This window comes from Megascapheus bottae, chromosome 2 (genome assembly GCF_031878675.1).
Source record: "Megascapheus bottae isolate mThoBot1 chromosome 2, mThoBot2.hap1, whole genome shotgun sequence".
Taxonomy (NCBI): domain Eukaryota; kingdom Metazoa; phylum Chordata; class Mammalia; order Rodentia; family Geomyidae; genus Megascapheus; species Megascapheus bottae.
In genome coordinates this window covers 40,905,302-40,931,403 of record NC_143510.1, presented here as the reverse complement: position 1 = coordinate 40,931,403, position 26,102 = coordinate 40,905,302, and the positions used below count along the sequence as shown (strand labels likewise).

The following is a 26,102-nucleotide window of genomic DNA, read 5'->3' as shown; positions in this document are numbered from 1 at the left end:
AGATAATCTTGCATTTTGCTTTGGAACTGTTTGGTAGAATATTATTTACAGTAGGAAACTGGAATTTTTGGAGTAGGTCAAACTGTCACCGGGATCAGTTTTTTCCAACCTTAAATAAGGATAATTAGGGACCTCAAATTCCCACTTTACAGTTCCATGATAACAAACAGAAAAATCTCCTTCTAGTACCTCTACCTTGCCTCATTCCAGTTAATATTGTGTGTGTGTCTGTGTGTGTATATTTGTATGTTTGTATGTGTGTGTGTGCCTGCACTGGAGCTTGAACTCAGGGCCTGGGAGTCATCTAAGTTCTTTTGCTCAAGGCTGACACTATCACTTGGCCCATAGCTTCACTTCCAAATTTTTGCTGGTTAATTTGCAAGACTCATGGACTTTCCTGCCTAAAGTGCTTTTGAACGTCAATGCCTAGAGTTGCAGGCATAACCATCAGTGCCTGGCTTCAATAATATTTTTGTTGTTGTTGTTGGTTGTGAGGCTTGAAGTCTGGGCCTTGGTGCTGTCCCTGACCTCTCCAACTCAAGGTCATCACCCTACTCCTCTAGCCATAGCACCACTTCTGGTTTTCTGATTGTTAATTGGAAATAAGAGTCTCACAGAGATTTTAGTGCCTGGGCTGGCTTTGAACCTCAATCCTCAGATCTCAGCCTTCTGATTAGCTAGGATTATAGGCTTGAGCCACCGTGCCTGGCTGCTCCAATAAATTTTTGAGATATAACAAGCAGAGTCAGAGAGACAGTTTGATGTGTTCAATGGTGCCAAGGTTAGTGGTACATCCTTAATATCAGGTTTGATTAAGTCTCCCTGAACATTGTGTGTGTGTGTGTGTGTGTGTGTGTGTGTGTGTGTGTGTGTGTGTGCTGGTCCTGGGGCTTGAACTCAGAGCCTATGCACTATCCTTAAGCTTTCTTGCTCAAAGCTACTGCTCAACCACCTTAAGCCACAGCTCCACTTTCAGCTGTTTGGGTATTTAACTGGAGATAAGAGCCTCATGGAATTTCCTGCCCAGACCGGCTTTGAACTGAGATCCTTAGCTCTCAAGGATTACAGGTATAAGCCTCCAGTGCCCTACACTAGAAACGGCTTATTTGGGTTTTCTTAGAGATACATGAACAGTGTCCCTTTTCTTTCTCTCCTCCAGTTGTTTAACCTATTTCTTTGCTTCTTTCAGTTTTGGGGAGACAAGCTGGTTTTCTTTTATGGAGGATATTGACAAGAGTTTAATAGAGCAAGATTCTAATAAGCTCTGAGAATTCTTTTTTCCCTGAAACTTGCACTAAGTGTGTCTACAAAAGAAATCTGTGATAAGGTTAACTGATCCTTCCATGGATCCTGCTGAATTCTTCTCTGGTCTTGTAAACAATTCTGAGAAGCTAATTCTTTGTTCACTTTAGCATCTATGCTCAAAGTCATATTGGGGCACAAAGTCTACTTCCAGGTGAGAAAATGAAGCCCCTAAAGGTCCATTATACAATGAAGCTAAATAGAATGAACACTTACAGAGTCCATTGTTGTATGATCAACCCTAAAATGAGAGGCAGGATGAAGTATATTTGGTAAACACGTATCTATGTGTGTGTTTATTGTGCCAGTATGTGTGGTGAGTTCATTCCTCACTTCTAGGAAAAGAGATTAGGTTTTCTTAGAATACTAGCCCCTTTTGAGAAGACGCAGCATAATTTCTGCCAGTCAGTGCTATAGGCCTTGACTATAAATTACATTTAGTTGGCTGGGAGTTTGGCCTAGTGGTAGAGTGCTTGCCTAACATGCACAAAGACCCGGGTTCAATTCCTCGGTACCATATACATAGAAAAAAAAAGCCAGAAGTGATGCTGAGGCGCAAGTGGTAGAGCTCTAGCCTTGAGAAAGTCCAAGGACAATACTCAGGCCCTGAGCTCAAACCCAAGACTGGCAAAAAAAAAATTACATTTAGTTTCATGTGGCCCCTTTGTGGGCCCCAAACTACAAACAGTCATTCAAGTGTCTGGTCTTATCAAACTATAGGTGCATTACCTGGACATCCGTGTCAGCTTCACACCTGTGATTCTAGCTACTCAGGAGGCTGAGATCTAAGAACTGAGGTTCAAAGCCAGCCTGGGCATAAAATTCCAGGAGAGTCTCATCTCCAATTAACTACCAAAAATCCAGAAATAGAGTTGTGGCTGAAGTGGTAGAGTGCTACTCTTGAGCATTATAGCCCAGGGACACCAACCAGACCCTCAGTTCAAGCCCCAAAACTGATACCAAAAAAAGCAGTGTGTGTGGAAAGCTAACCCATAATAAACCTTTATTTCTCAAAAAGAGAGTAAATTTTCATTCTATGTCATTTCTTTATATTAATGTAATATAAAATTGTAGTTAACCTTTATGAAAGACTAATTTCCATTTCATTAGTCCATAGAATATTCCAGAAGCAGAAAAACATACAGCTCCCTAAAACAGAACAAGATGTTTTATCATCATCTTCTTGACCATAAATTTTATAGGACACAAAACACATTCTGTTAGACTATATTTCAAGCACAGTTGTTCGAATGTCAGAGACATTATTAACTTGGAAAAGAGCCGCATAGAAACGTTCACGACTTGAAATGATGCCCAGGTTTTAGTTTTATGCTTGCAACGTTACATTTTGCCTAATTAAAAATAGTTGAGGATAAGCCATAAAGGACATATTGTACACTAACTACCGAACATATGTGTTTTCAAAATATATTCAATGACAGAGATACAATATTTTAAAATGAACAAATACAAATCAAATTTGTGAAAAGTATATCCTATGTTTTGACCATCTTTAAATCATGCACAAATATTTAAAAACCAAACATGATATGACAATTGACAATAAAATCTTATTATTCCATGGGAACATATTATTCTTGGACTAGCATTGCAGCATTTATTAGTTAACTGCTAAAGATAAGCAATATAACTGTGATAAACACTTTGGCCTACATTAGCTACATATTAATTAGGAAGACAAGAAATTTGTTCAAATTTACAGATGAAAGAATCCTGCATTATCTGTTAAAGTGAAGACTGAACATGAGTCTCACTGTGATTTTTCAGTCAGAAACCTTGCTACATACCTAAGACTGTAGTCATTAGATGATTTTTACTTAATAGAGAAATGTTGAAGATTAAATAGGACTTCTACTCCTGACTTCATTATTGCTTCACATATAATATACATATGTGTATATATATTTACACACATATGTATTTTATTCTTGGCAATAATGCCCTAAATCTTATAAAATTATTCATTTCATTAAACTCAAACTTTAGCAAACTAAATATTATTATAAGAAATATTGCTTATAGTTCCAAGCAAGTAGATAGTAATTGAAAAGTCATACACATTTTCTTCGTTTTAATAAAAAAGCATTAGTCTACAAAATTCAGATACAAATTGTAATTTGTTTTTTTAAAGATTTTATTAAAATTGATTTTTTAAAATTTATTTCTGAACTATTATCCTATAACTGTCTTATGAAATATTTATTAATGTTACAAAAATTCCTTTGAACAAAATTAATATGTGATATAGATATAATCCTTAAAGGATTAGACAAATAAAATGGCAGTTATTGGAGCTCTAAAATACTTATGATGTAAAACTTGCAAAAAATTAACTCCATTTGACCGATGGGTGAAAAAGAAATTTAAAAATCAGAGTAAGGAAATTCTAAATTAATCTAAATTTCTTTCATTGAATCTGAAGTTGTATAAAAGTATAAAAACTAGGCAATTCCATAGTTTCATCCTTTGTAATGATACTCAAATATAATCTACTTAAAATCTCTTATAGAGCAGCTAAAAGACTGGTCTATTTACTTAAAATACTTAAAATCTGTTTTTATTTAAAAGACTTGATAAGCAAAGACAGTTTTCAATCCTAAGGGGGAAAAAGAATAACAATAGCATATGGCTTCAGAGAGCTGTAGAAAAAAATGTTCAATCATCAAAAGTATCAGTCAAATTAATAATCACTGGAACCAGAGGTAATCTTGTAATTCTACCTATTCATAGGATGAGATTTTATCCTCTTATCCCTGCCTTCTGAATAGTTCTTTCTATGTCCATTTTTCTTCCTGCATCCTTTTGTGTTTTTTTTGCCAGTCCTGGGCTTGAGCTCAGGGCCTGAGCACTGTCGTTGGATTTTCTCAAGGCTAGAGTTCTACCACTTGAGCCTCAGCATCACTTCCAGCTTTTTTCTATGCATGTGGTACTGAGGAATTGAACCCAGGTCTTTGTGCATGCTAGGTAAGCACTCTACCACTAGGCCAAACTCCCGGCCCCCCTGCATCCTTTTTTTAAGCATTCACTATTTAGATGAGTTGATCCTCACATTTTAGTATACATTTAAAAATATCTTTGAGTAATACTTATGAATGATTCAATAAGAGCCTCTCATGCTCCTAAAATATCTGTGATCTCATCTTTCAAATATTGTAATGCAGCACCATTTATAAAGAAATCTTTTTTCTCTGCTAGTGTAATAAAATACACAAATATTGAGTTGCCACACTTTGTAAGATTTTATTGGAATCAAATCTAAATATTTTCTTAGGAGTTTTACATTATCTAATTCTAAAAAAAAACTGAGATGATTTACAAAGATAAAGCATGACCAAAGAAAAATAATGAAAGAAAAATAATTTAAAATTTTGATTAAGAAATATTGCCAAAAGCACAACAACATTGACTAATGCTACTTTTAACATCATTAACATTAATTGTCTAGGTTGTTTGCAAACACTTTTCACAAGCACTCCACATATATTCATGCCTAGTGGTAGAGTGCTTGCCTAGTATGCACGAAGACAGGGTTCAGTTTCTCAGTAACACATACATAGAATAATTTGGAAATGGTGCTGTGGCTCAAATAGAGCTCTAGCCTTAAGAAAGCCCAAAGACAGTGCTCAGGCCTTGAGTTCAAGCCCAGGACTGGCAAAAAAAAGTCTAGACAGCAAAGGAGGAAATTATATTTCTCAAAGTGTGACCCTCTGCCAAGCTCTTGAAAGCAGGGAATCCTGAGTTGAAGGAAACAGGGGATAACCTATTCATAAAGTGTGTGTGTATGAGTACATGTGTGCGTGTGTGTGCGTGTGTGTGCGTGTGTGTGTGTGGGTGTGTGAGTGTGTGTGAGTGTGCTCACACATGAGCATGTATATGTGTAGATGTGTAGATTAAGGCTAATATTGATCAAACTTAAATAAGCAATGCCTAAATGATCTACAAAGAATAGATTATTTCATTGTAGGTCTGGTGTTGGTTTGGTGTGTATCTATGTAGGATGGGTGTTGAGATTGAGCTGTTCTAAAGTTTAGACAGAAATGTCCTTCCTCTAAGACCTCATCCTCCCCATTAAACAGAGTCCTGAACCTTCAAAGACTCCTTAATTAATAAATATTATTTTAATTAAATATTAGTTGTTAACCTAGACCTTGATGCCTCTTGTGCTGGGTTCAGACCTATCAGAGCTTTCAAGATTGAGGAATAAGTTGAATAGCATTTTTTTGGCCAGTCCTAGGGCTTGAACTCAGGATCTAGGTACTGTCCTTGAGATTTCTCAAGGCTAGCACTCTGCCACTTGAGCCACAGCACCACTTCTGGCTTTTTCTGTGCATGTGGTATCAAGGAATCAAACATACGAATTTCACCATAAGTTGTCTTTCTTCTACAACCTTCTGTACCAAACTCTGCATAATTGACTCTCATCATGTTTTCTCTTCTTTTCTTTTCTCCTAGTGTATGTGTGTGTAAGAACGTGTGTGTGTGTGTGTGTGTGTGTGTGTGTGTGTGTATACATGTGCATGCCAGTAGTGGGGCATGTGTATGTGGTACCATGGAATTGAACCTAGAACTTTGTGCATGCTAGGCAAGCACTCTACCACTAGGCCCCATCCCTTAGGTTTTTGACCTGAGACATATCCCTACTTTCAGTTTTTATTTTTCCTAGTTACCTGGAGATAAGATTCTTACAGACTTTTCTGACCCTGGCTTCAAGCCTTGATCCTTAGCTATCAGCCTCCTGAGTAGTTTGGGGTTACAGATGTGATCCACTGGTACCTAGATTCATCTCTTTTTTAAAAAATAGGTTGGAAAATAAAGTGCCAATCCAATCACATGGCCATGAGATGCAGGAAGGACTCAAGTGCCACACAAGGCACTTAGTCCCAGAGGAAGGTGGCTCATACTCTCAGCAAGTCAGTGTCTGTGGATGATCCGCCAGTTCCCTGACCTCTCAACTTGTCTCAGTCATTCATTCATTATTAATTTGATATTTTCTTTGTCTTGGCTTCTGTCACCATGTTCACGATGCATTATACTCACAAACTGACATATGGAATCAAAACTCCTTTGTACAACTACTTAAAGATAGTAAAAAAATTCTCTATAGGAACAGCTTCTGGAAATGGCATTAGCTTTATTAAAATGTTTCTGTGCTGTGAATGATCTAACACAAATACTCGCTCCTATCCTTACCCGAATATGGGAAGTACTCTCAGACCCAAATGTTCCTCATAAATCTCTAATGCAGGTCCCTAAAGTACTAGCAAATGGACCATTGGAATCTGTTGACATGTCACTCTCGAGGCTAAAGTGTTTTATAGTCCCTTGTTATAGCATGAAAGGGTTCTAGTTATATTTAAGATTAATTTTCAGGGTTTTATTTTGTAACAATGACAAACCTATATTTTCTTTCTTTCTTCCTTCCTCTCTTTCCCCTTTCTTATCTTTTCTTTTCTTTCTTTCTTTCTCTCCATTTCCTCTTCCTTTTCTCCTCCCTCCCTCCTTCCTTCCCTCTTCCTCCTTTCCCTTTCTTCTGTTTATCTCTCCCTCCCTCCCTCCCACCTTCCTTCCTTCCTTCCTTCCTTCCTTCCTTCCTTCCTTCCTTCCTTCCTTCCTTCCTTGCTTCCCTCCCTCCCTCCTTCCCTCATTCCTTCCTTCCTTCTTTCTTTTCTCTTTCTCTACTTTTCTTGTGCTGGTACTGGGGCTTGAACTCAAGATCAAGGTATTGTCCCTTAGCATTTTTGCTCAAAGCTGTCACTACCACTTAGAAACACTTTTACTTCTGGCTTTCTGGTGACTAGTAGGAAATAAGAATCTAATGGACCTTCTTGTCTATTTTTTTTATTAAAGTTTTTCATGTTTGTTTATTTGGAAAGTGTGTATGTATTTTAAAATAAGTATGTGCTTATTGTCCAAATAAGAACTCTCTCAACTTAACTTGTTGACATAATCTGTAACTACATATCATCATAAAATCGTGTGTGTGTGTGTGTGTGTGTGTGTGTGTGTGTGTGTGTGTGCGCGCGCGTGCGCACACGTGCGCGCGCATGTGTACTGATATTGTGACTGGAACTCAGGGACTGGGTACTGTCCTTCCCTTTTTCACTCAAGGCTGACTCTACCTCTCAAGTCATAGCTCCACTTCTGGCTTTTTGGTAGTTTAAAAAAGACTTAAAAAAGAGTCTCATGGACTTTGCTGTGCAGGAGGGCTTTGAGCCATGTTCTTCAGATCTCACCCTCCAGCATCGCTAGGATTACACATGTGAGGACTAACTCTTGGCTCTGGATAGGTTAGATTCAAACAGATGGCCTGACAAATTTAGTAGCATGCGTCTCTAGGGCTCTAGCCCAGAGCTTCAGAAGAACAGTGGGTGCTCCTGCAGCTGGAACAAACCTTGGTGAAGCAGAACTGTAGGAACAATGATTGGGGCTGGGAATTTTCTTCTGTAGTCTAATTTAGCAACTGTCACAGTATCACTTTATCCATGTGATTTCCCCCACAATTTCATGCTTGTCACACAACCAAGAAGTCTAAGTAAGCAATGAAGTTAAGAAAGCCCCTGAGATGTTAATCATCTCAGATACACATTCCAGAGGTAATTTAGATATAGGCTACTTTTAAACCTAGAAATAGGTTGAAAATCTAACTCAGAGTAGACTGGAATTACCCATTGGAACTCCAGACTGATCCTACATCAAATGTAAAATTACATAACATGCCAGGTGCTGCTAGCTTCATGCCTGTAATGCTAGCTACACAGAAGGCTGAGATTTGAGAATCATGGCTTAAAGCTAGCCTGAACAGGAAAGTATGTGAATCTTCTACCTCCAATAAATCACTTCAAAATAAAAACCAACTAAAACAATAATCCTCACACACATGGTGCTAGTGGTTCACATCATAATCCTAGCTACTTGGAGGCTGAGATCTAATGATCGTGGTTCAAAGCCAGCCTGGGAAGGAAAGACAATGAAATGAAACTCTTATCTCCAATTAACCACCAGAAAAGTGGAAATGAATGTGTGACTCGAGTGGTAGAGCAAAAGAGCTCAGAGACAGAATCTGGGCACAGAATTTAAGTCCCAGGGCTAGTATATATATGTATATATACATATATATTATTTACATTTGTATATATTTCCATTTGTTTTGTTTCCTAACATCTAATTGTGCTTTCATAATAAATACACACTTACTAAACTATGAGTAGACTTCAAAGACCAATGTTCAAGTGTAACATACTGCCAAAGAAAATACTATCTAAATATTCTGACCGAAAATTTATTCATAGCAACTTAACATTTTTGAGTGAGTGTTGGTACTGACTGGAACTTGAACTCAGAGCCAAGCTGCTCTCCTTTAACTCTTCTCTTAAGTCTGATACTCTACCACCTGAGCTTCAGCTCCACTGTGACCTTTTGCTGGTTAACTAAAGATAAGAGTCTCACAGACTTTTCTGCCTGAGCTGGCTTTGAACTGTGATCATCAGATCTCAGCCTCCTTAGTAACTAGGATTAAGAGGAGTGAGCCATCAGTGCCTAGTTAGTGATAGAATTTTAAGAATGACACTCAGACCAGCCTGAGCAGGAAGTCCAAAAGCTTCTTATCTCCACTTAAGCATCAAACAGGCTGGAAATGGAGCTGTGGCTCAAGAGGTAGAGTGCAAGTCTTGAATGAAAAAGCTGACAGACAGTATCCAGGCCCTGAATTCAATCCTCACAACTGGTGCCAAAAAAAATTAAATTCATCTCTAATGTGTTGTCAAATAAATAGCACTCTAGGTACACTGACAACCTAGTCATAGTATTTTACTCTTCTCAAATGAGAGTGTAGAAAAAATGAAGTAACTAGTTTGAGGGTCACTAATTTCTATAGTAGCCTGATATCAAGGAAGATAGAATAAAGTAAACTTGAAACCATCATGTATCTTAACCTATCTTAACCTCTCCCTTTCATACTCTTCCAGAAGCTCAAATACTTCTGATGCTTAAAACCTGCCTATAGATATTTACAAAAGTGATGAAACCAATATAATATTTGAATTTTATAACTTACAAATTAAATCTAAATAGCTTACTGTCTTTTTTCCCTTTTGCACCTTATAACCTACTTGGGCACTAAAGAACTGGGTACAGAGAGAAGTAGTGAAGCATGGAAAAGTTATATACACGGGGAGTGATTTCTCACTCCTTTCTCTTCTACAGGACATAAGAAGGCAAAAAAGATAGATTAAATCTGTTTTCCATCACAGTGATTCAGTCAGTAGCTTTGGTTATATAGTTCCATTAAATCGCTTGGAGTTACCAAAAAAACAGTTTGTTAAATGTTTAGATGACATCCCCTGGCAGTACCCTCAGGGTAAATTACAGATTTTATTAGAAGACATAAAAATGACAACATGAATATAGAGTAACTTGAAATCAAATAGTAGACATGCCTTGTTCCTTTAGAATCAACCCTTGATTTCTACCACCCCCCCCAAATCTGGTTCAGAGGGAATCCTCATCTTTCAATTCTACAGCAATAACCTTGTCATTCAGCTCCTTAAATCTTCCCTCCTCTACCACACATCTTGTAGAATTGCCAGAATTAATTTTTTTCAAGTTAGAAAAATCTGAAACTATTACTTCCTTCTTAAAACTTTCAATGACTAATTCTTGCTCTCCAGGAAAACAAAAAGTGTCTTTAAAGCCCCTCCCCGGCTTGGCTATAATATTTGTACTTTGCTCAAAACTAAAAGAACAATTACCAGTGGATAGTGGCTCAAGCCTGTAATCCCAGCTACTTGGGAAGCAGAGATCAGGGAGCTCAAGGCCAGCCTAGGTGCAAAAGTTCAAGAGACTCCACATTAACCAGAGGCTGAATGTGGTGGTGTGCTCCTGTAATCTCAAATGACCCAAGGAGGCATGAGTAGGAGGATCACAGATCGGGAGAACCTCAACAGACCCTACCTTGACAAGAACAGACCCTACCTTGACAAGAACCAAAGCAACAAGGAGCTTGAGCGCTAGAAGTATGGCCTAGTGGTAGAGTACCTGCCTAGCATGCATGAAATCCAAGGTTCCATTTCTTGATACCACATACACAGAAATGGCTGGAAGTGGTGAGGTGGCTCAAGTGGTAGAGTGCTGGCCCTGAGCAAAAGTGCTCAAGGTCAGAGGCCAGGCCCTGAGTTCAAGCCCCAGGACTAGCAAAAAATGGGGGAGGGCTTGACTCAAATGCTTTGTAAGAGTATCCCTAAATATCCCCATGATTATTTTTACTGAGAGAGAGCAGGGGGAGGGAGAATGGATGGATGGATGGATGGATGGTTGAAAAAAGTCTAGGAATAGAATACACATGTTCATACACAAAAATTTACACATTCAGCTAGGCACTAGTTGCTTCTGCCTGTAATCCTAGCTACTCAAGAGGATCTCTGTTCAAGTCTAGCAGAGGCAAAAATGTCCGAAGACTCTTATCTGTGATTAACCCACAAAACCAGGAAAAAGGTGTGACTTCAGTGGTAGATCACTATCCTTGAGCAAAAAAGGTTAGAGAAAGTGTCCAGGCCCTGAGTTCAAGCCCCTAGGACTGACACACCAAAAAATTAGACATGCTTCTCTTTGGATATTTATTTTCCCAAGAATCCTTGCTGATATTTTATTATTTGTAGCAAATATAAAACAAATTAGCATAAATTTGTATGTAAAGTATTCTAGCTACCTGTATATTGCCTTAATTTAGCTCCTAAGAATATATAACAAGAAGTTTACAAGAATATTAAATTTATGAGAGCATGTTTGTGATGAGGTATTGGGAGTGTTTGGCTTACTTTGATGTGCACTGTAAACTTTCACCCAATAATAATATACCAAGTTAAAGAGATGCAGAATTATAGATTATTATGTCTAGTATAGTTGGTTTTTAAAAAAATATTGCAAAGTGGGGATGGAAGGGAACTTGCAGAAATATTACTTTAAAAGAATGTGCCAGGGAAGTATTAGCTACAATGGAAAAACTCAGAATGGGTAGATATGCATTTCACACTTTTGCTTGGCAGAATATTAGTTATTAATAATAGTATAACATAAATGAAAGTACAAAACCTTAAAAAGGCAAAAAAATGATCCTGTAACAATTGATATGACTTACTCAATAGAAATTCAAAACATGGAAGATTATATTTGTATATACAGGGACTAGAACTGAACAAGGATACTTATAATAGGAAAAAATCCTAATGCTTGCGTATTTCTACAATTTCTAAAATACAAGAACCAAAAGAATAATGTCTCAACTGGAGATGAATATTTCAAATATATTATACAATAAATTTTGATTTGGAAAAAAACTTGTGTTATAAATCTAGAGACACTAAGCCAAATAGTACGACACTAAATATAAGGACCTCCAGTATAAGGAAACAAAAGCCATATAATGAGTGACTGTTGTCCTTAACGAACTATGGTATTGCTCATCTCTTTTGCCATCCCTTGGTTGTCTCATATTGTTACAATTTTTTGCCTTGTTATCTAATATATTGTATATGTGCTTAATTGGTTATTTGAAATTGGATAGGGAAGGCGGGAAATCAAGATAAGAGGGGGGAAGGTGGGAGGGAAATGGGACCATGTCATGAGAAAGGGTATCAATGTTTGTGAAGTTATGTACTTTCTATCTGGTGAATATAATGTAACCCTTCTATTAATCACAATAAAAATTATTTTAAAAAACTAAGCAGACAAGAAATACACACACACAAAAAAACTTGTGTTATGATAAATTTCACAAAAACCTGGCACATAGCAGAAGCTAGTATGTAAATTATTACATTCTGTGGCATTGAGCTAAGGGATCTCCTGTTGATTTCATAGAGAGCATACTCATCTATTTATATATATATAATACCATTTTACCTAAAGTAATAATTCATATCTTTCACTTAACATTTCCTTATATTTTCATAATCTCTCCAAAAGTATTTAAATTGGTATCAACTTTAATGTGATGAAACTCTTATACAGATCAAAAAAGTATAAAAATTAGAAAAACATTTGAATCCTTCAAAACAGAGAAGAAATTTCTTCCTGAAATGTCTATTTGAAATAAACCCAGGAAAAATGCTGATTGCAAGAAAAAAATGAACAAAGAAAGAGGGAAAGACACAAGGAAAAGGAAACATACATATGTTCTTTCTATGTTATTACTGTACTTACTCGTGTAGATGACAGTAAAATAAGATGCATGTTCAAAGAGAATTAAAAATACTCTTTCCATTTGATATAAATGAAGTTTTAATACTATTAAAATATGGTCTAGTATTACTTGCCACTTTTAGTGATTTACATTTGAAGTGCACATCTTCATTTCAAAATACTTAATTGACAAGCACAGATTGAATGCATTCATGGTATTCAATATGAATGATTTCACATATACACACACAAACACACATTCACACACACCACTGTGAAATGATGACAATCTAATTAACATATCTACCACAATCCATGCAGTTCATTAGATCTTGAGAAGTCTATAACTGAATTTTTCCAACTATGTTTTGATATATAGATAACAACCAACAAGTATATGGTATGGTGGAAATTGACTTTTGTGATCAAGGATTGAAACAAGAAATAGGTGGGTTCCTGTAGCTCACATGTGTAATCCTAGCTACTCAGGAGGCTGAGATCTAAGGCTCTCAGTTCAAAGCCAGCCGGGGCAGGAAAGACTGTGAGGCTCATCTCCAATTAACCACCACAAAACTGGAAGTGGAGCTGTGGCTAGCCTTGAGCAAAGAAGCTTAGGGACAGCACTTGAACCCTGAGTTCAAGTCCCAGGAGTACACACACACACACACACACACACAGCACACTCTTGATATTGCAACTCCCCTTAGGGCAACATTGACACTAATATGACACTAGCTCCCCCTGTAGTCCCAGGAGGCTGTATGGCACAGCAGGCTCCCAGGTGGCTGATTGACACATGCCATGATCCATGGCTTACCTGAAATTTTGACTTGAGACACGACTCCATCCCCTCCGTCGCTGTGGGCTCGAACCTCCACCACATACTCCCCATCACGGGGGATGGGTACCTCGATGGAGTGCTTGTGTGTGGAGTACAGCTTGCCCTCGTGCTGCCCATCAGGCCTGTAAAGGACCTGGGAAGTCCAAATACACATAGGTCACCAATGCCCCAACACTGACGCACTGTTGGGGCCTGACCTCCATCTCTGAGGCCTGATTCTGGCTCAGCAGCAATTAAAGGGCTTTGGCCAGGCATTCACTCCTTGCATACCTCTCTTAAGGCATCTCTGTGTACATGACTCTATTGAACCCCCCGGCAGCTTCGTGGGTCTCAAAGCAGCGCAGGTCTCTCGCGCTTTCCTGCACCTGTCCCGCCCAGTACCTGAAAGCCCCATCCAGACCCATAGTGGTAGCACGGTGGCCCTCTTCCTATTGGCTAGCTTCCCAGTTCCCACCTTCTCCTACCCCAACAGTATATAACTAACTGACGTAATAAAGATGAGAACAACAGATCAGATCAGCAGAGATCAGCAGAGAGATCTGATGTGCTTTCATGGTTAACACTGCTTCTGACTCAGAGTGGTTTTTTTCTTCCCTGGTAATTGGGGGAGGGCTGGGTCATGGATACTTACCATCTCGCTGGGCTCCTGGGGGACTACAGGCTGGCCCTGTGTGTCCCTCCTCCCTCCCCGTTCCTGAGTTGCTCCCCAAAGAAGCAACAAAGCACAATAAAAAAGCTCATGCTTTCATTTACGTGTGTGTGTGTGTGTGTGTGTGTGTGTGTGTGTGTGTGAGAGAGAGAGAGAGAGAGAGAGAGAGAGAGAGAGAGAGAGAGAGAGAGAGAGAGAGAGAGAGCGCACTAGGGCTTGAACGCAGGGCCTGAGTTCTGTCCCTTAGCTTTTTTCCTTCAGGGAAGGGTCTCTCCTATCTGAGCCACACCTCTACTTTTGTCTTAATTAGAGAGAAGAGTCTCAGAGATGGAGCAAGTGTGATCTTCAAATCTAAGCCTCCTCAGTGAGGGTTATAGGCATGGGCTGCTGATGCCTGGCTGATTGTGCTTTGAATGAACACATTTAAAATTAGTGAGAAAAATTTGTGCTATAATTGAGCAACAGAACTTGATTTCTGCTATTTCTTGGGGGCAGGGGAGTAATCAAAAAAGATGTGGCATAAACCTGTGCATTTTATTTTCCGTGATGACTGAACAAAAATAAAGACAAGACATTTAAGGAATGTGGCTTTTTAAGAAACAAAAATGTATAGAAAGAAAGTTTTTTTTACATATATTGAAATAGTCTAAAAATCCTCTCTCTTTTGTTTCCACATTATTTCTAAAGTTTAGTATCTCATACAAGACATGATAGGTAGATATAGTAAGTAAAATATATAAAACTATCCTTTCTTTTTAGTTTGTTGTGTGCTGGCCAGTAAGATCATTGCCAATTTTTTTTTTTAATAAAAAGTACTATTTCTAGATGCTGGTGGCTCATGCCTGCTATTCTAGATACTCAGGAGGCTGAAATTTGAGGATCACAGTTTGAAGCCAGCCTAGACCGGAAACTTCAGGAGACTCTTCTTTCTAATTAATGAGAAAAAAAAGCCAGAAGTGGAGCTGTGGCACAAGTGGTAGAGTGCCAGCCTTGAGCAAAAAAGGGCAAGTTCTGGCCCTGAGTTTAAGACCCAATACTAGCCCATTAAAAAATAAAATCTGTGGGCCAGGAGTTTGGCCTAGTGGTAGAGTGCTTGCCTAGCATGGATGAAGACCGGGTTCAATTTCTTGGTACCACATACATAGAAAAAAGCCAGAAGTGGTGCTAAAGCTCAAGTGGTAGAGCTTTAGCCTTGAGAAAGTCCAAGGACAGTGCTCAGGTCCTGAGCTCAAGCCCAGGATTGGCAATAAATAAATAAATAAATAAATAAATAAATAAATAAATAAAAATAAAATCTGGGGCTGGGAGTTTAGCCTAGTTGTAGAGTGTTGCCTAGCATGCACGAACACCCGAGTTTGATTACTTGGTACCACATACATAGAAAAAAGCCAGAAATGGAGCTGTGGCTCAAGTGGTTGAGCTCTAGTCTTGAGAAAGCGCAAGGACAGTGCCCATGCCCTGAGTTCAAGGCCCAGGACTGGCCAAATAAATAAATAAGTAAATAAAATAAAATCTGTCTCCTTTTTAAGTTATTTTTCCCTGACCTCCACCATCCCCACTCTGCCCTCCTCCCCACCCCCGTATAACCCTAACCAATACTATAGTTAGAAGTTACAGCCTTGACCTCCTCTTTCACTAGATTCTCCTGCTCATGACTGGCATGCTACAGTCTGAGCCAAACATCCAGGCCATCATTTTGCCAGTTGATTGGAGATGGACTCTTGTGGATGTTTTTGCCTAGGCTGGCTTGAAACAGTGATCCTCCAGATCTCTGCCTTCTGAGTAAGCTAGGACTACAGATATGCTACCAGCCAGACCCTAACTTAACAGCACTATCCTACTGAGGCCATTATTCTGCTTATCTTACTCCTTTGGCATAGCTTTCTCCTAAAATTTACTGATGTATTCTCATTTCAGAAGTTATCACTAAACTAGGCCATCTAATCCGGTTCCTCAAGAAGAATGCGCAAGCTGAGTGAGTTTCACTGAAATGGCAGGGATGGGCATGTGAGGATTGGCCAAGTCCTAGTTTATTTACCTTGTATCCTGTCACTGTAGATTCATTGGACAGTGCAACCACGTGGTCCCAGGTGATGATGTAGCGTGAACCGGACCTTATGGAACTTATGATCCTCGGCGGCTGGCTGGGAGCTGTGGAAAACACATCATGTGCAAGCATGGGTCACCAATTCCAACCTTAGTTTTGCAGAATTTACTGCATCAGAAACTGTAAGATTGGTGATAACCAGCAATTGGCCTTTGAGTGTGCTGTGGATACAAACAGAACTTTCTTTACTGCACTGGAGGAGTTGGGGATGGACTATCTGTCTTTCTTTCCCCTTCATGCTTTCTCCTCATGCGTGTGTGTCTGTCCTTGGGCTTGTACTCAAAGCCTGGGCATTGTTCTTAAGCTTTTATGCTCCAGGTTAGTACCCTCCTACTTGAACCACAGCTCTACTTCAGGCTTTTCATGGTTAATTGAAGATAAAAGTCACTTTCATGTCCAAACTGGTATTGAATTGAGATCCTCCTATCTTATCTTCCCTAGTAGCTAGTATTACAGGTGTGAGCCACTGGTGCCAGCAAATACCTCCACTTAGCCAAATATGTTTAGTTTCCTCTGTTTTAAAACCTACATCTGTGAAACAAATTTCACTTTCTTTTAAATTTATGGGTATTCTATGGATTTTTTCTTCTGCCGCTGTTCCTTCTCCTTCATCCTCCTAAGCTGGCTCTATATTTTTCTACTCAACTTAGGGAGATACAGAATTTACCCCAAACATTCTTCTCAGATAGGCTGTCAACCTTTTTAGGGACTTAAATCATGGCATGAAATCTTACAATTGTAGCTGTACCTCAATCTCTCTCTTGTTCTTTTGGTTATTTATTATTTGTTGGTAATGGGGTTTGAACTCAGGACCTAGACACTGTGCTTGAGTTCTTTTGCTCAAGGCTAGTGCTCTACCACCACTTTGGACCACAGCTCCTCTTTTGGTTTTCTGCTGGTTCATTGGAGATAACATTCTCATGGACTTTGCCTGTCATAGCTGGCTTCTAACTGTGATCCTCAGACCTTCACCTCCTGAGTAGCTGAGATTATAGTCATCAGTTTCTTGTGCTTTATACAAAGGTGTCCAACTGGCTGTTTCTCCTTGAATGGAATACTTCTCAGATACAGTATGATCAAAATAGAACACTGGTCATATCATCTGTTAATTTATCTCTGTCTTTCTCATCCTTTCTGAATGGCATAACTGGAATCCCGGCACTTTATGCAAAGAGCTGGTGCTGTCTTTTATTTTCTCATGGCCAACACTCATGTCCAAATAAGCAGAGAGTTACCAACTGTACCTGCAGAGAAATTCCCACTTTTGTCTTTATTCCCATTTCCAGGGAGTCATTAGCAATTCTATCCTCAAATACTACATCATTTGTTGGTTGGCTCTCCTGCTTCAACTCCAGGTTAGGGCTGGCGCGCTCTCTCTCTCTCTCTCTCTCTCTCTCTCTCTCTCTCTCTCTCTCTCTCTCTCTCTCTCTCTCTCTCTCTCTCTAACTCAATAGTAGTGCTCTATCACATGAGCCATATTTCACTTTCAGCTTTTTGTTAGTTAATTAGAGATAAATGTTTCTTGAACTTTCCTGCCTTGGGATAGTTTCCTGAGTAGCTAAGATTACAAGTATGAGCCAACATAGCCAGTTTAGATCATTTTGATGAATGAATTCATAGAAAGAACAACAAAGCAAGTCAGAGGTAAGCTAATTTTTCTACATTGTTTAGCTTTGTATGTGTGTGTGTGTGTTTACTGCTGAGGACTGAAGTCAGGTCCTTGATTCATAAGGCAAGCATTTTTCCATTAGCTAAATCCCCAGCCCCATAAATTTTCTATTTAAAGAAGTGACAGAGTAGATCTTAAATCCATATTTGACACCAAAAATCTTCCCACTGATTTCTGTGATCTCATTAGGGGATTCTGTCTCCAAGGAAATTTCATAAATTTTCTAACCCTAGTGGTAATCATGATTGAGGATTCCTAGGAAAAGTTCCTGAGTCCTGCTAAAAATTCTCCTCTTAAATGCATTTCATTGGCTGCTGGGTGCTGGTGGCTCACACCTGTAATTTTAGCTACTCAAGAGCCTAAGACCTGAGTTCCCAGATCAAAGCTAACCTGGCCAGAAAAGCCTTTGAGACTTTTATTTCCAATTAACCACCAAAAAGTCAAAAGTATTGCTGTGGTACAAGGGGTAGTTAGCCAATCTTGAGAAAAATGGTCAGAGACAGTGCCCAGGCCTTGAAATCAAACCCCAAGACCAGTACAAACATATATATATATATATATAATATTATTACATGATATGTGATATATTATATGTATTATATATAACATTTATTTATTTATATTTATATATACACATATGTATATATTTGTTCAAGAAGAGAGCTATCAATTTGAAGGTGAAGACATTGGCATGGTCAGAAGATCAGAGCAGAGTATATAGTCTTATCATATTAATAGCCAGAAAGTAAAATAGTAAAATAACAAGCAAAATATTGCAACATTTAATTTGCATTGACACTGTGCTGTGATGAAGATATCAAAGTAAAGAATAGAAAAATGAGAAGTTGTTATCTTTTATAGGCTATCAACTCATCTGGGGGAAAAACCCATTAAAACTAATAATTATAGAAGGCAGCCATGTTAATTTTTGTGTACAACTTGAAGTGGGGACTTTCTAAATGATACTTCTATAATTTTATTACAAGGGACTTGTATACATGGAATGGATGAGGCATTATTCACATTATTTTGTTATCTATAATAGATAACAATGATAAAAAGGAAGGAAGAGAAAGAGAAAGAAAGAAAGGAAAGAAGGAAGGAAAGAAGGAAGGAAGGAAAGAAGGAAGAAAGAAAGAAAGAAAAAAAGAAAAAAAAAGTTGTGTAGTCAGAAGCTGGTGGCTCATGACTATGACCTAGCTACTTTGGAGGCAGAGGTCTGAGAATCAAGGTTTGGAGTCAGCCTGAGCAGATAAATCAATGGACTTAATTTCAAACAACCAGGAAAAAGTGGGAAATGGGGAAAAATGTGTAAATATGAAAGAGAGCACTGACACCAGAAGTGGTCAAATGGCTGGTCAGGAAATAGCCATGTTGAGTCTGCATCATGACTGACAAGTCTGCAGCCAAATGATACTCACGAGCTTTCCTAGTGAATGTTTCAATCACATCGCTTGAAGGTCCACACCCAGCGCTGTTGCAGGCTCCGACTTCCACAAAGTACTGTGTGTCAGGCAGGAGATTCTCCAGCCTGGCTGAATACTCCTGGCTGGGGACTTGAACCCGGTGAGCAGCAGCTTCCTTGTCATGGGCTGCCCAATATCGAATCTGCGAACATCCAAGATGAGTCATATTTCTGTTATGATTTTCCATTGGCTGCCACTTGGTGTTGAGGATCAGAGTTTCAGTTTACATTATTGTATTTACCCTTTTATCAGTCTTAGAATACGGTGATTTAATTTATAAGGCCAAAAGAAAATCAAAAGGCTATCCTCACTGGGTGAAATAGTTTTGCACTGACCAGAAAAGGAAAAGGAAAAGAGAGAGAAAAAGACAAAGGGGGGTAGGGGAGACGGGAATGGGAGAGAGAACCACCTTAAAATCCTTCATTAAATTTATCTTCAAAATATAAGACTGACTTTTTAGAAATATATTTGACAAGTCCATAATTCTGATCGTGTGCATGTGTGTGTGTGTGTGTGTGTAGATGCTAACATGTCAGCCCTGGGACTTGAACTTAGGGCTTTGGCATTGTCCCTGAGCTTTGGTGCTCAAGGCTAGTGCTCTATCATTTGAACCACAGCTTCACTTCTTGTTTTGGTGGTTAACTGGAGATAAGGGTCTCATGGACTTTTCCTGTGCAGGCTGGATTCAGAATTTGATCTTCAGGTCCAGTCTCCCAAGTAGCTAAGATTATAGGCATGAGCCACTGGCACCACCCCCCTCATAGTTTTGATCATTTATTATTTACTGTTTTATTTCTGTTGGCATGATTTCAAACTTTTTATGAACTGTTTATAAGAGTTTGATGGAAATATACCTTGCATAACAAAAATATTCATTACTTTGCCTAGAATGTGCAAGCAAAATAATTTCCTCTAGCTCTTTTCAGAAATATGGCATTTCATTTCCTTTCATTTCCTATAGAAGGAATAGAAATAAATGTGCCAAAATAACTTGATAGCATTAAGATCATTTAAAAAAATATTTAGGGGGCCAGGAGTGTGGCCTAGTGGTAGAGTGCTTCCCTAGCATGTATGAAATCCTGGGTTCAATTCTTTGGTACCACATACAGAAAAAGTTGGAAGTGGTGCTGTGGATCAAGTAATAGAGCAAAAGAAGTAATTGAGAAAAAGAAGCTCAGAGACAGTGCCCAATCCCAGCTACTCAGGAGGCTGAGTTCTGAACACTGAGATACGACAAAAATCCAGAAGTGGCTCAAGTGTGTATCAGTCATGAGCAAAATAGCTAAAAAGAGTACAAGGCCCTGAGTTCAAGCCCCAATACTGGTACACACACAAAAATACTTAGAGATTATTTCTTTTTTGAAATTATTTCAATCTTCTTATCTCCTAAAGTATAAGAAAAGTTTAATTTACAATATAAGATTTTCAAATAAAGACTGCTGTGTGTCAGAAATCTATAATTATGTCCAACACAAATAAAAGAAGAATTTTAAGTATATTAATATTTTATACATTTTAGACACACTATATAAAATAATAGGGTTCTAAATTTTACAAATAATCAAAATGCCTGGATCAAAACATCGAACCTTACTATAATTCTATACTTTTCATTTATAGGGCCAAATACAAAGTCATAATAGAATTGGATGACTTGAATTCACTTGATGAAAGGAAGATTTATATGTAGGTTGAATACATTTCTAAATAAAAGCTAGTTACTAGTTAGTGGCTTCTTTTGTTGAGAGATGCTGATTTTGTCGATAGCAAGACTCTGTTTTCTAATGGTGTTCAGAGGATCTTATTGGCATCTGATCTGACAGATGATGGCAGAGGATGTGAAAATCTACCCAGTCGCTTTCTCCCAGGCCAACTTATGGACAGAGATGATTGCCTAAGAAGGGACCAGAGCTTCCTTCTGAAGGTCACAATGGCTCCATGCTGGAAATATTCACTAGAATAGGAGGAAGATGGCTTTCCTCAATGTGCGTATTTGAATGACATTACATTTCCATTCTACTCTTTGGTAACAAAAATATTTATGATCCAGAGAAATGCCAGGCACTTCATTAGTATGCTCTCGACAAAGCTGTGATGGCAGAAGTTATCCAGTCTTACAGCAATCCAAACTAGGATTCTGTATTTCTCTCTTTTTCATTTTGCCATGCTAGGGGTTCAAAACAGGACTTTGCACAAGCAAAGTTGTATTGTATTTCTTTGTTTCTGACATATCTCTGCCTGGGCTGGCACTGAATTTACAACCTTCCTGCTTGTTACAGGACAGATTACAGATAGGTGCTACCCTATCTTTTCGTTCCTGAATTTTACTCAGAGTACTGACTGGGATAATGCCATATTAAAATACTATTCCATTAATAATAACTTTTACATCTAGTTTGAGGAGTGGGAGTTAATAGTTAAAGTAGATTATTATATCAAAGGCAATTTCTATAAGACAGTATGTATTACAGTGAGTAATATTGAGAGACGTTTCCCGTTAATCCATACTCCCATGCTGAGATTGATAAATCAGAGGGGAAGAACAAAGTTTTCCTTAACTTGTTCTTTGGTACTGTATCCTAAATGGCCAGTTCTCTTATTTTTTTGGCTGTGGCAAGGATCTCTTTACTCACAGTATCCATTAAAATTCACAATACAGAGCCAGGCATTGGTGGCTCATGCCTATAATCCTGGCTACTCAGGAGAATGAGATTCACAACTTGTGATCTGAGGGTCAAAATCTGAAGCTAGCCCAAGTAGGAATGCCCTTGAGACTCTTATCTCCAACGAACCACAAAAAAAGCCAGATATGGAGCTGTGGCTCAAGTGGTAGAGCACCAACCTTGAGAAAAAAAGCTAAAGGACAGAACCCAGGCTCTAGGGTTAGCACGTATGTGTGCATGTGCAACACACACAGACACACACACACACACACACACACACACACTACAATCAACCAAGGCAGTGACTTGGCCACTCCATTGTAATTGGAGCAGAAACAGTTACTCGTGTACAAAACAACTCCTGTTTTCCTTATATGCAGCTATGACAACTGTTTGATCTTTTCACACATACCTAACCTTTACACTCAAAAGTGTAATACAGAATAGTCTGATGGAATAATCCTTAAGGAAATGCTTACACATAACTTACATCTCAAGAGTCCCAAAGGAAATGGTACTGGGTGGGTATATGTAAAATATGGCAATTATCTCTCTTTTTTTGGGGGGGGGGGGTTGTGGGGCTTGAACTTTGGACCTGGGTGCTATACCTGAGCTCTTGAGTCCAAGGCTAGCAATCTACCACTATGAGTCATAGTACTGCTTTCAGTTTTCATGTAATTAATCAGAGATAAAAGTCTCATGAATTTTTGCACCCAGGCTGGCTTTGAACCTCAATCCTCTGATCTCAGTCCCCTGAGTAGCTAGAATTATAGGTGTGAGCCACCAGTGCCCAGCTATTATCCATTTTTGGTCTGAACTAGTTGCAGGCTGATAGGTTAGAGCTATGGTATCTTGCTCTTCTTGCTTAGTTTATCATTGTGGGAAACATTTACCTTATTCTGTGAGAAAACTGTTGGCAGACGGTAGGCAGAATCAATTTAATGCATTTGGTAAATAATAATTCATGGCCCAAACATGAGCCATGAATTATTGGGAATGTATTATCACTACTAGAAAAGTAAGTAAAAGCAAAGTAAGTCCCTACTTCACTAGTAGACTATAAATTCATTTTCATATTTTAAAACAATTACGGTATATTAATTCTTCACAGGGTCTCCAAAGGCTCCTGTGTCCAGCGTTAATTCCTAGTTGTGCTTAGTTATTAAACACTGTAAAACTGGCTCATGACATCTGCCTGCATTCTCACTAATTGGAGATAAGTGTTTCAGGGGCTTCCCTACTTGGGCCAATTTTGAACCATGAACTTCATATCTCAGCATCCTGACTTGCTAGGATTATAGTCACAAGCCATGGGTGCCTGTCTTCTAACTTACTTCTTTTTAAAAAATGAGACACATATTTATAGGCACATATTATGCTAATTCAAGGCATATATGTGACTGTGTAAGAGTCAAGTCAGGATAGTATCTATTTTACTCTTAACAATTAGTTTATAAAATCCCCCGAATCACTCACCAAAGAGAATACAGTATTAGTTATTCCATTAAACCAGTGGGATCACACAACAATGAAAGATGTAATTCCTCTGAGAACTTAGAAACCATATGCTTCTTGTTTGTAAAGAAATGTTTTTAGTTAGATAAGTCATTGAACTCACCTGATAGCTTTCCACTATTTTTTCTAAAACATGCTTCCAGTGAACTGAAATCTCAGAAGAGGATAAGACCTTGACACCAACTTCTGTGGGGGCTTCACTTGGAGCTGAAATTAGATGACAATACATTTTGTAGGGTGCTGATGTGGAAAAATTTGAATATTTTGATGTGATACAGTTAGGACTATAAGTCAACATTTTGAAAATAAAGTTCTATTATTTTAGCATATTTTCCTTTAATGATACTTTTAGTTGATTGACATTGGTGATATATCAACACACATATTGTATACACAAGTATAAATATATTTAAAATTACATTAAAATTAATGTAAATATGTATATAGACTTTCACAAATTATGGTATGTCTCATGGAGCTCATAGAAATCTATGAGCAAGAGCTTTGGAATTCTCTTATTTCTCAAAACTGCTATGTTTAAGAAAAGCTTTTGATACAGATTAAAATTAATTACATTTAGTGTATCAATGCCACCTTGCCAAAAATCAGAAATCTGGTATTTATTATAGAAATTATTCATTGTAATGGATTTTCTCTTACTAGACATTTAAAGGAACTAACAATACATGGTCATATTATTAATGAAAGTTCCTTCTTTTATGTTCAAGCTAAGGTTAAAAAAATTTGAAACAAGTTGTAACATCCACTATTACTTGGGCTCAGGAAAGCTTTGATATGTTTAATCTCCTGACTGGGCATCAAGTCAAATATGTATCATAAAAAGCCCCTATTCAGGAATAAAATTAATTTACCTCCCTTCTAAATTTTACACAAAGAAGCCAAAGAAACCTTTAAAGAGCAGTGATCAATTTTTATTGTCTTTCAAAAAAGTCATAATCCGATTTACTATTAAAACTGTAGGATGCATGTACACTGTTGCTTTTCTAAATCAAAGCAATCATGTACCATGATTGATTTCATTCTGGTAGAAGGGAAAGATTAACAATTTATACAAGTTTCAGCATATGGGAGTTTTATGAAAGCCTTCAAACTATTCAGGACAGAAATATAATGAAAAGTGAATGGCTATGAATAAATAGTTGGACAAGACTGGCCTTTTCCCCCAAAGCTGACTTTAGCATCAAATAAAGCAGAAAAAGAATTGATATTGGATGAAAAGGGAACTTGTAATCTAATTTAAATTTCATTTTCTCTGTGAGATGTAATCAAGTTTTAAAGATTGTTAAAATTCAGTCAAGGTATCACATTCCTGCTGAGTAAGTGCAGGCATGTGGGGTTGTCTACCTTGCCATTGGGAAGATTTCATTCCTTGATTATGAGCTTAAAATAGGCCTACCTTTTATTCTTTCGGGGTATTTAGGATAGCTTAGTGGCTCATATGGGCTACTTTTATTGGGTAAATTTCACTGTGTACATTCAAGGTATCATGAGATACATAAAATGGCATGTGTTCATGGAAAGTACAGATCAGGAGATCATCTGAATATGTGTTACTTTTTTCTTTTTGGGTAGTTCTGAGGCTTGAACTCAGGGTCTGGGCACTGTCCTTGAGCTTTCTCATGGCTATTCACTCTCCCACTTGAGCCCAAGGCTTTGTGCAGGCTAGGCAAGTACTCTACCACTAGGCCACACTCCTAGATCCTACATTTTTGACAAAGACAAAAACTACTGTATTCATCGTTGAAGAGCACATTTGAGAGTTTCTAGAGCTCTAAGTTCTAGACTTTCTAGACTGCATTATTTTTTTTGGAATGATAACACAGATGGGGTAAAACAATAGCACATTTTTTTTCAAGAGAATAAAAAGTACTTCTTGAAATCTCAATTTATGTTAAATGAGTTTCATACATACAATATATTTCAATCATAATACCCACTTCTAATCTTTCTTCTTCACTCTTCCTGTTGGTCTTCCATCCCACCTACAGAGCCCCTACTTTAATTCATATAATTCAGTTCTTCAGATTCTTACCCTCCATCCCTTCTTTTTCCCCCTCCATCTGTCCTTTCCTCCTTCTGTCCCTCTCCTCCCTTCTTTTCTTCCTGTCTGTCTTTGCCACCTTCCTTCATTTTCCTTTAGCACTAGGAAGACTGAATTCGGGGACTAGGCTTCTTCCATAAATGCTCTACCACTTCAGCTGCACCCTAATCCCCTCACAAAGTTTTTGTGCATGAGTGCTTCCACTTGTGTTTCACTCACTCACAGGAGCCAGGAGAAACTTGGCCAGCAGTAAATACATTAGATCAGAAGGCAATGAGATCTTTGTTGGCTTTTCTAGCCTTTAATTATGTACACAGTGCACATTAGTAAGAAGACGTAATATGGAAGTTTCATCTTCCAAATAAGTACATTAAAATGATGTTGTGGGCAACAGTCATGAATATAAAAGAGGGAATGAGGCTGGTAGTGTAGCTAGTGGTAGAGTGCTTACCTAGCATGCATGAAGCCCTGGGTTCAATTCCTTGGTACCACACATACAGAAAAAGGCGAAAGTGTAGAGTGCTAGCCCTGAGCTCAAGCCTTAGGACTAGCAAAAAAAAAAAAAAAAAGAGGGACTATCTAGGAGGATCAGAAGGAGGGTGAGGTAAATGAGGGGTACATATATATATTCT

General features: G+C 38.2%; 1 protein-coding gene across 1 annotated transcript in view; it reads right to left on the bottom strand.

Annotated features, from left to right (window-relative positions):
- The window catches only part of Cntn1 (contactin 1), a 120,259-nt gene that overhangs the window by 9,289 nt on the left and 84,868 nt on the right, over positions 1 to 26,102 (bottom strand). The window contains exons 18-21 of the mRNA XM_090353151.1: positions 23,512 to 23,615; positions 19,186 to 19,372; positions 16,027 to 16,139; positions 13,316 to 13,472 (exon numbers count right to left, since the gene is read on the bottom strand). Coding sequence (XP_090209277.1) covers positions 13,316 to 13,472; positions 16,027 to 16,139; positions 19,186 to 19,372; positions 23,512 to 23,615 — 561 coding nt within the window. The remainder of the gene's footprint in view (positions 1 to 13,315; positions 13,473 to 16,026; positions 16,140 to 19,185; positions 19,373 to 23,511; positions 23,616 to 26,102) is intronic.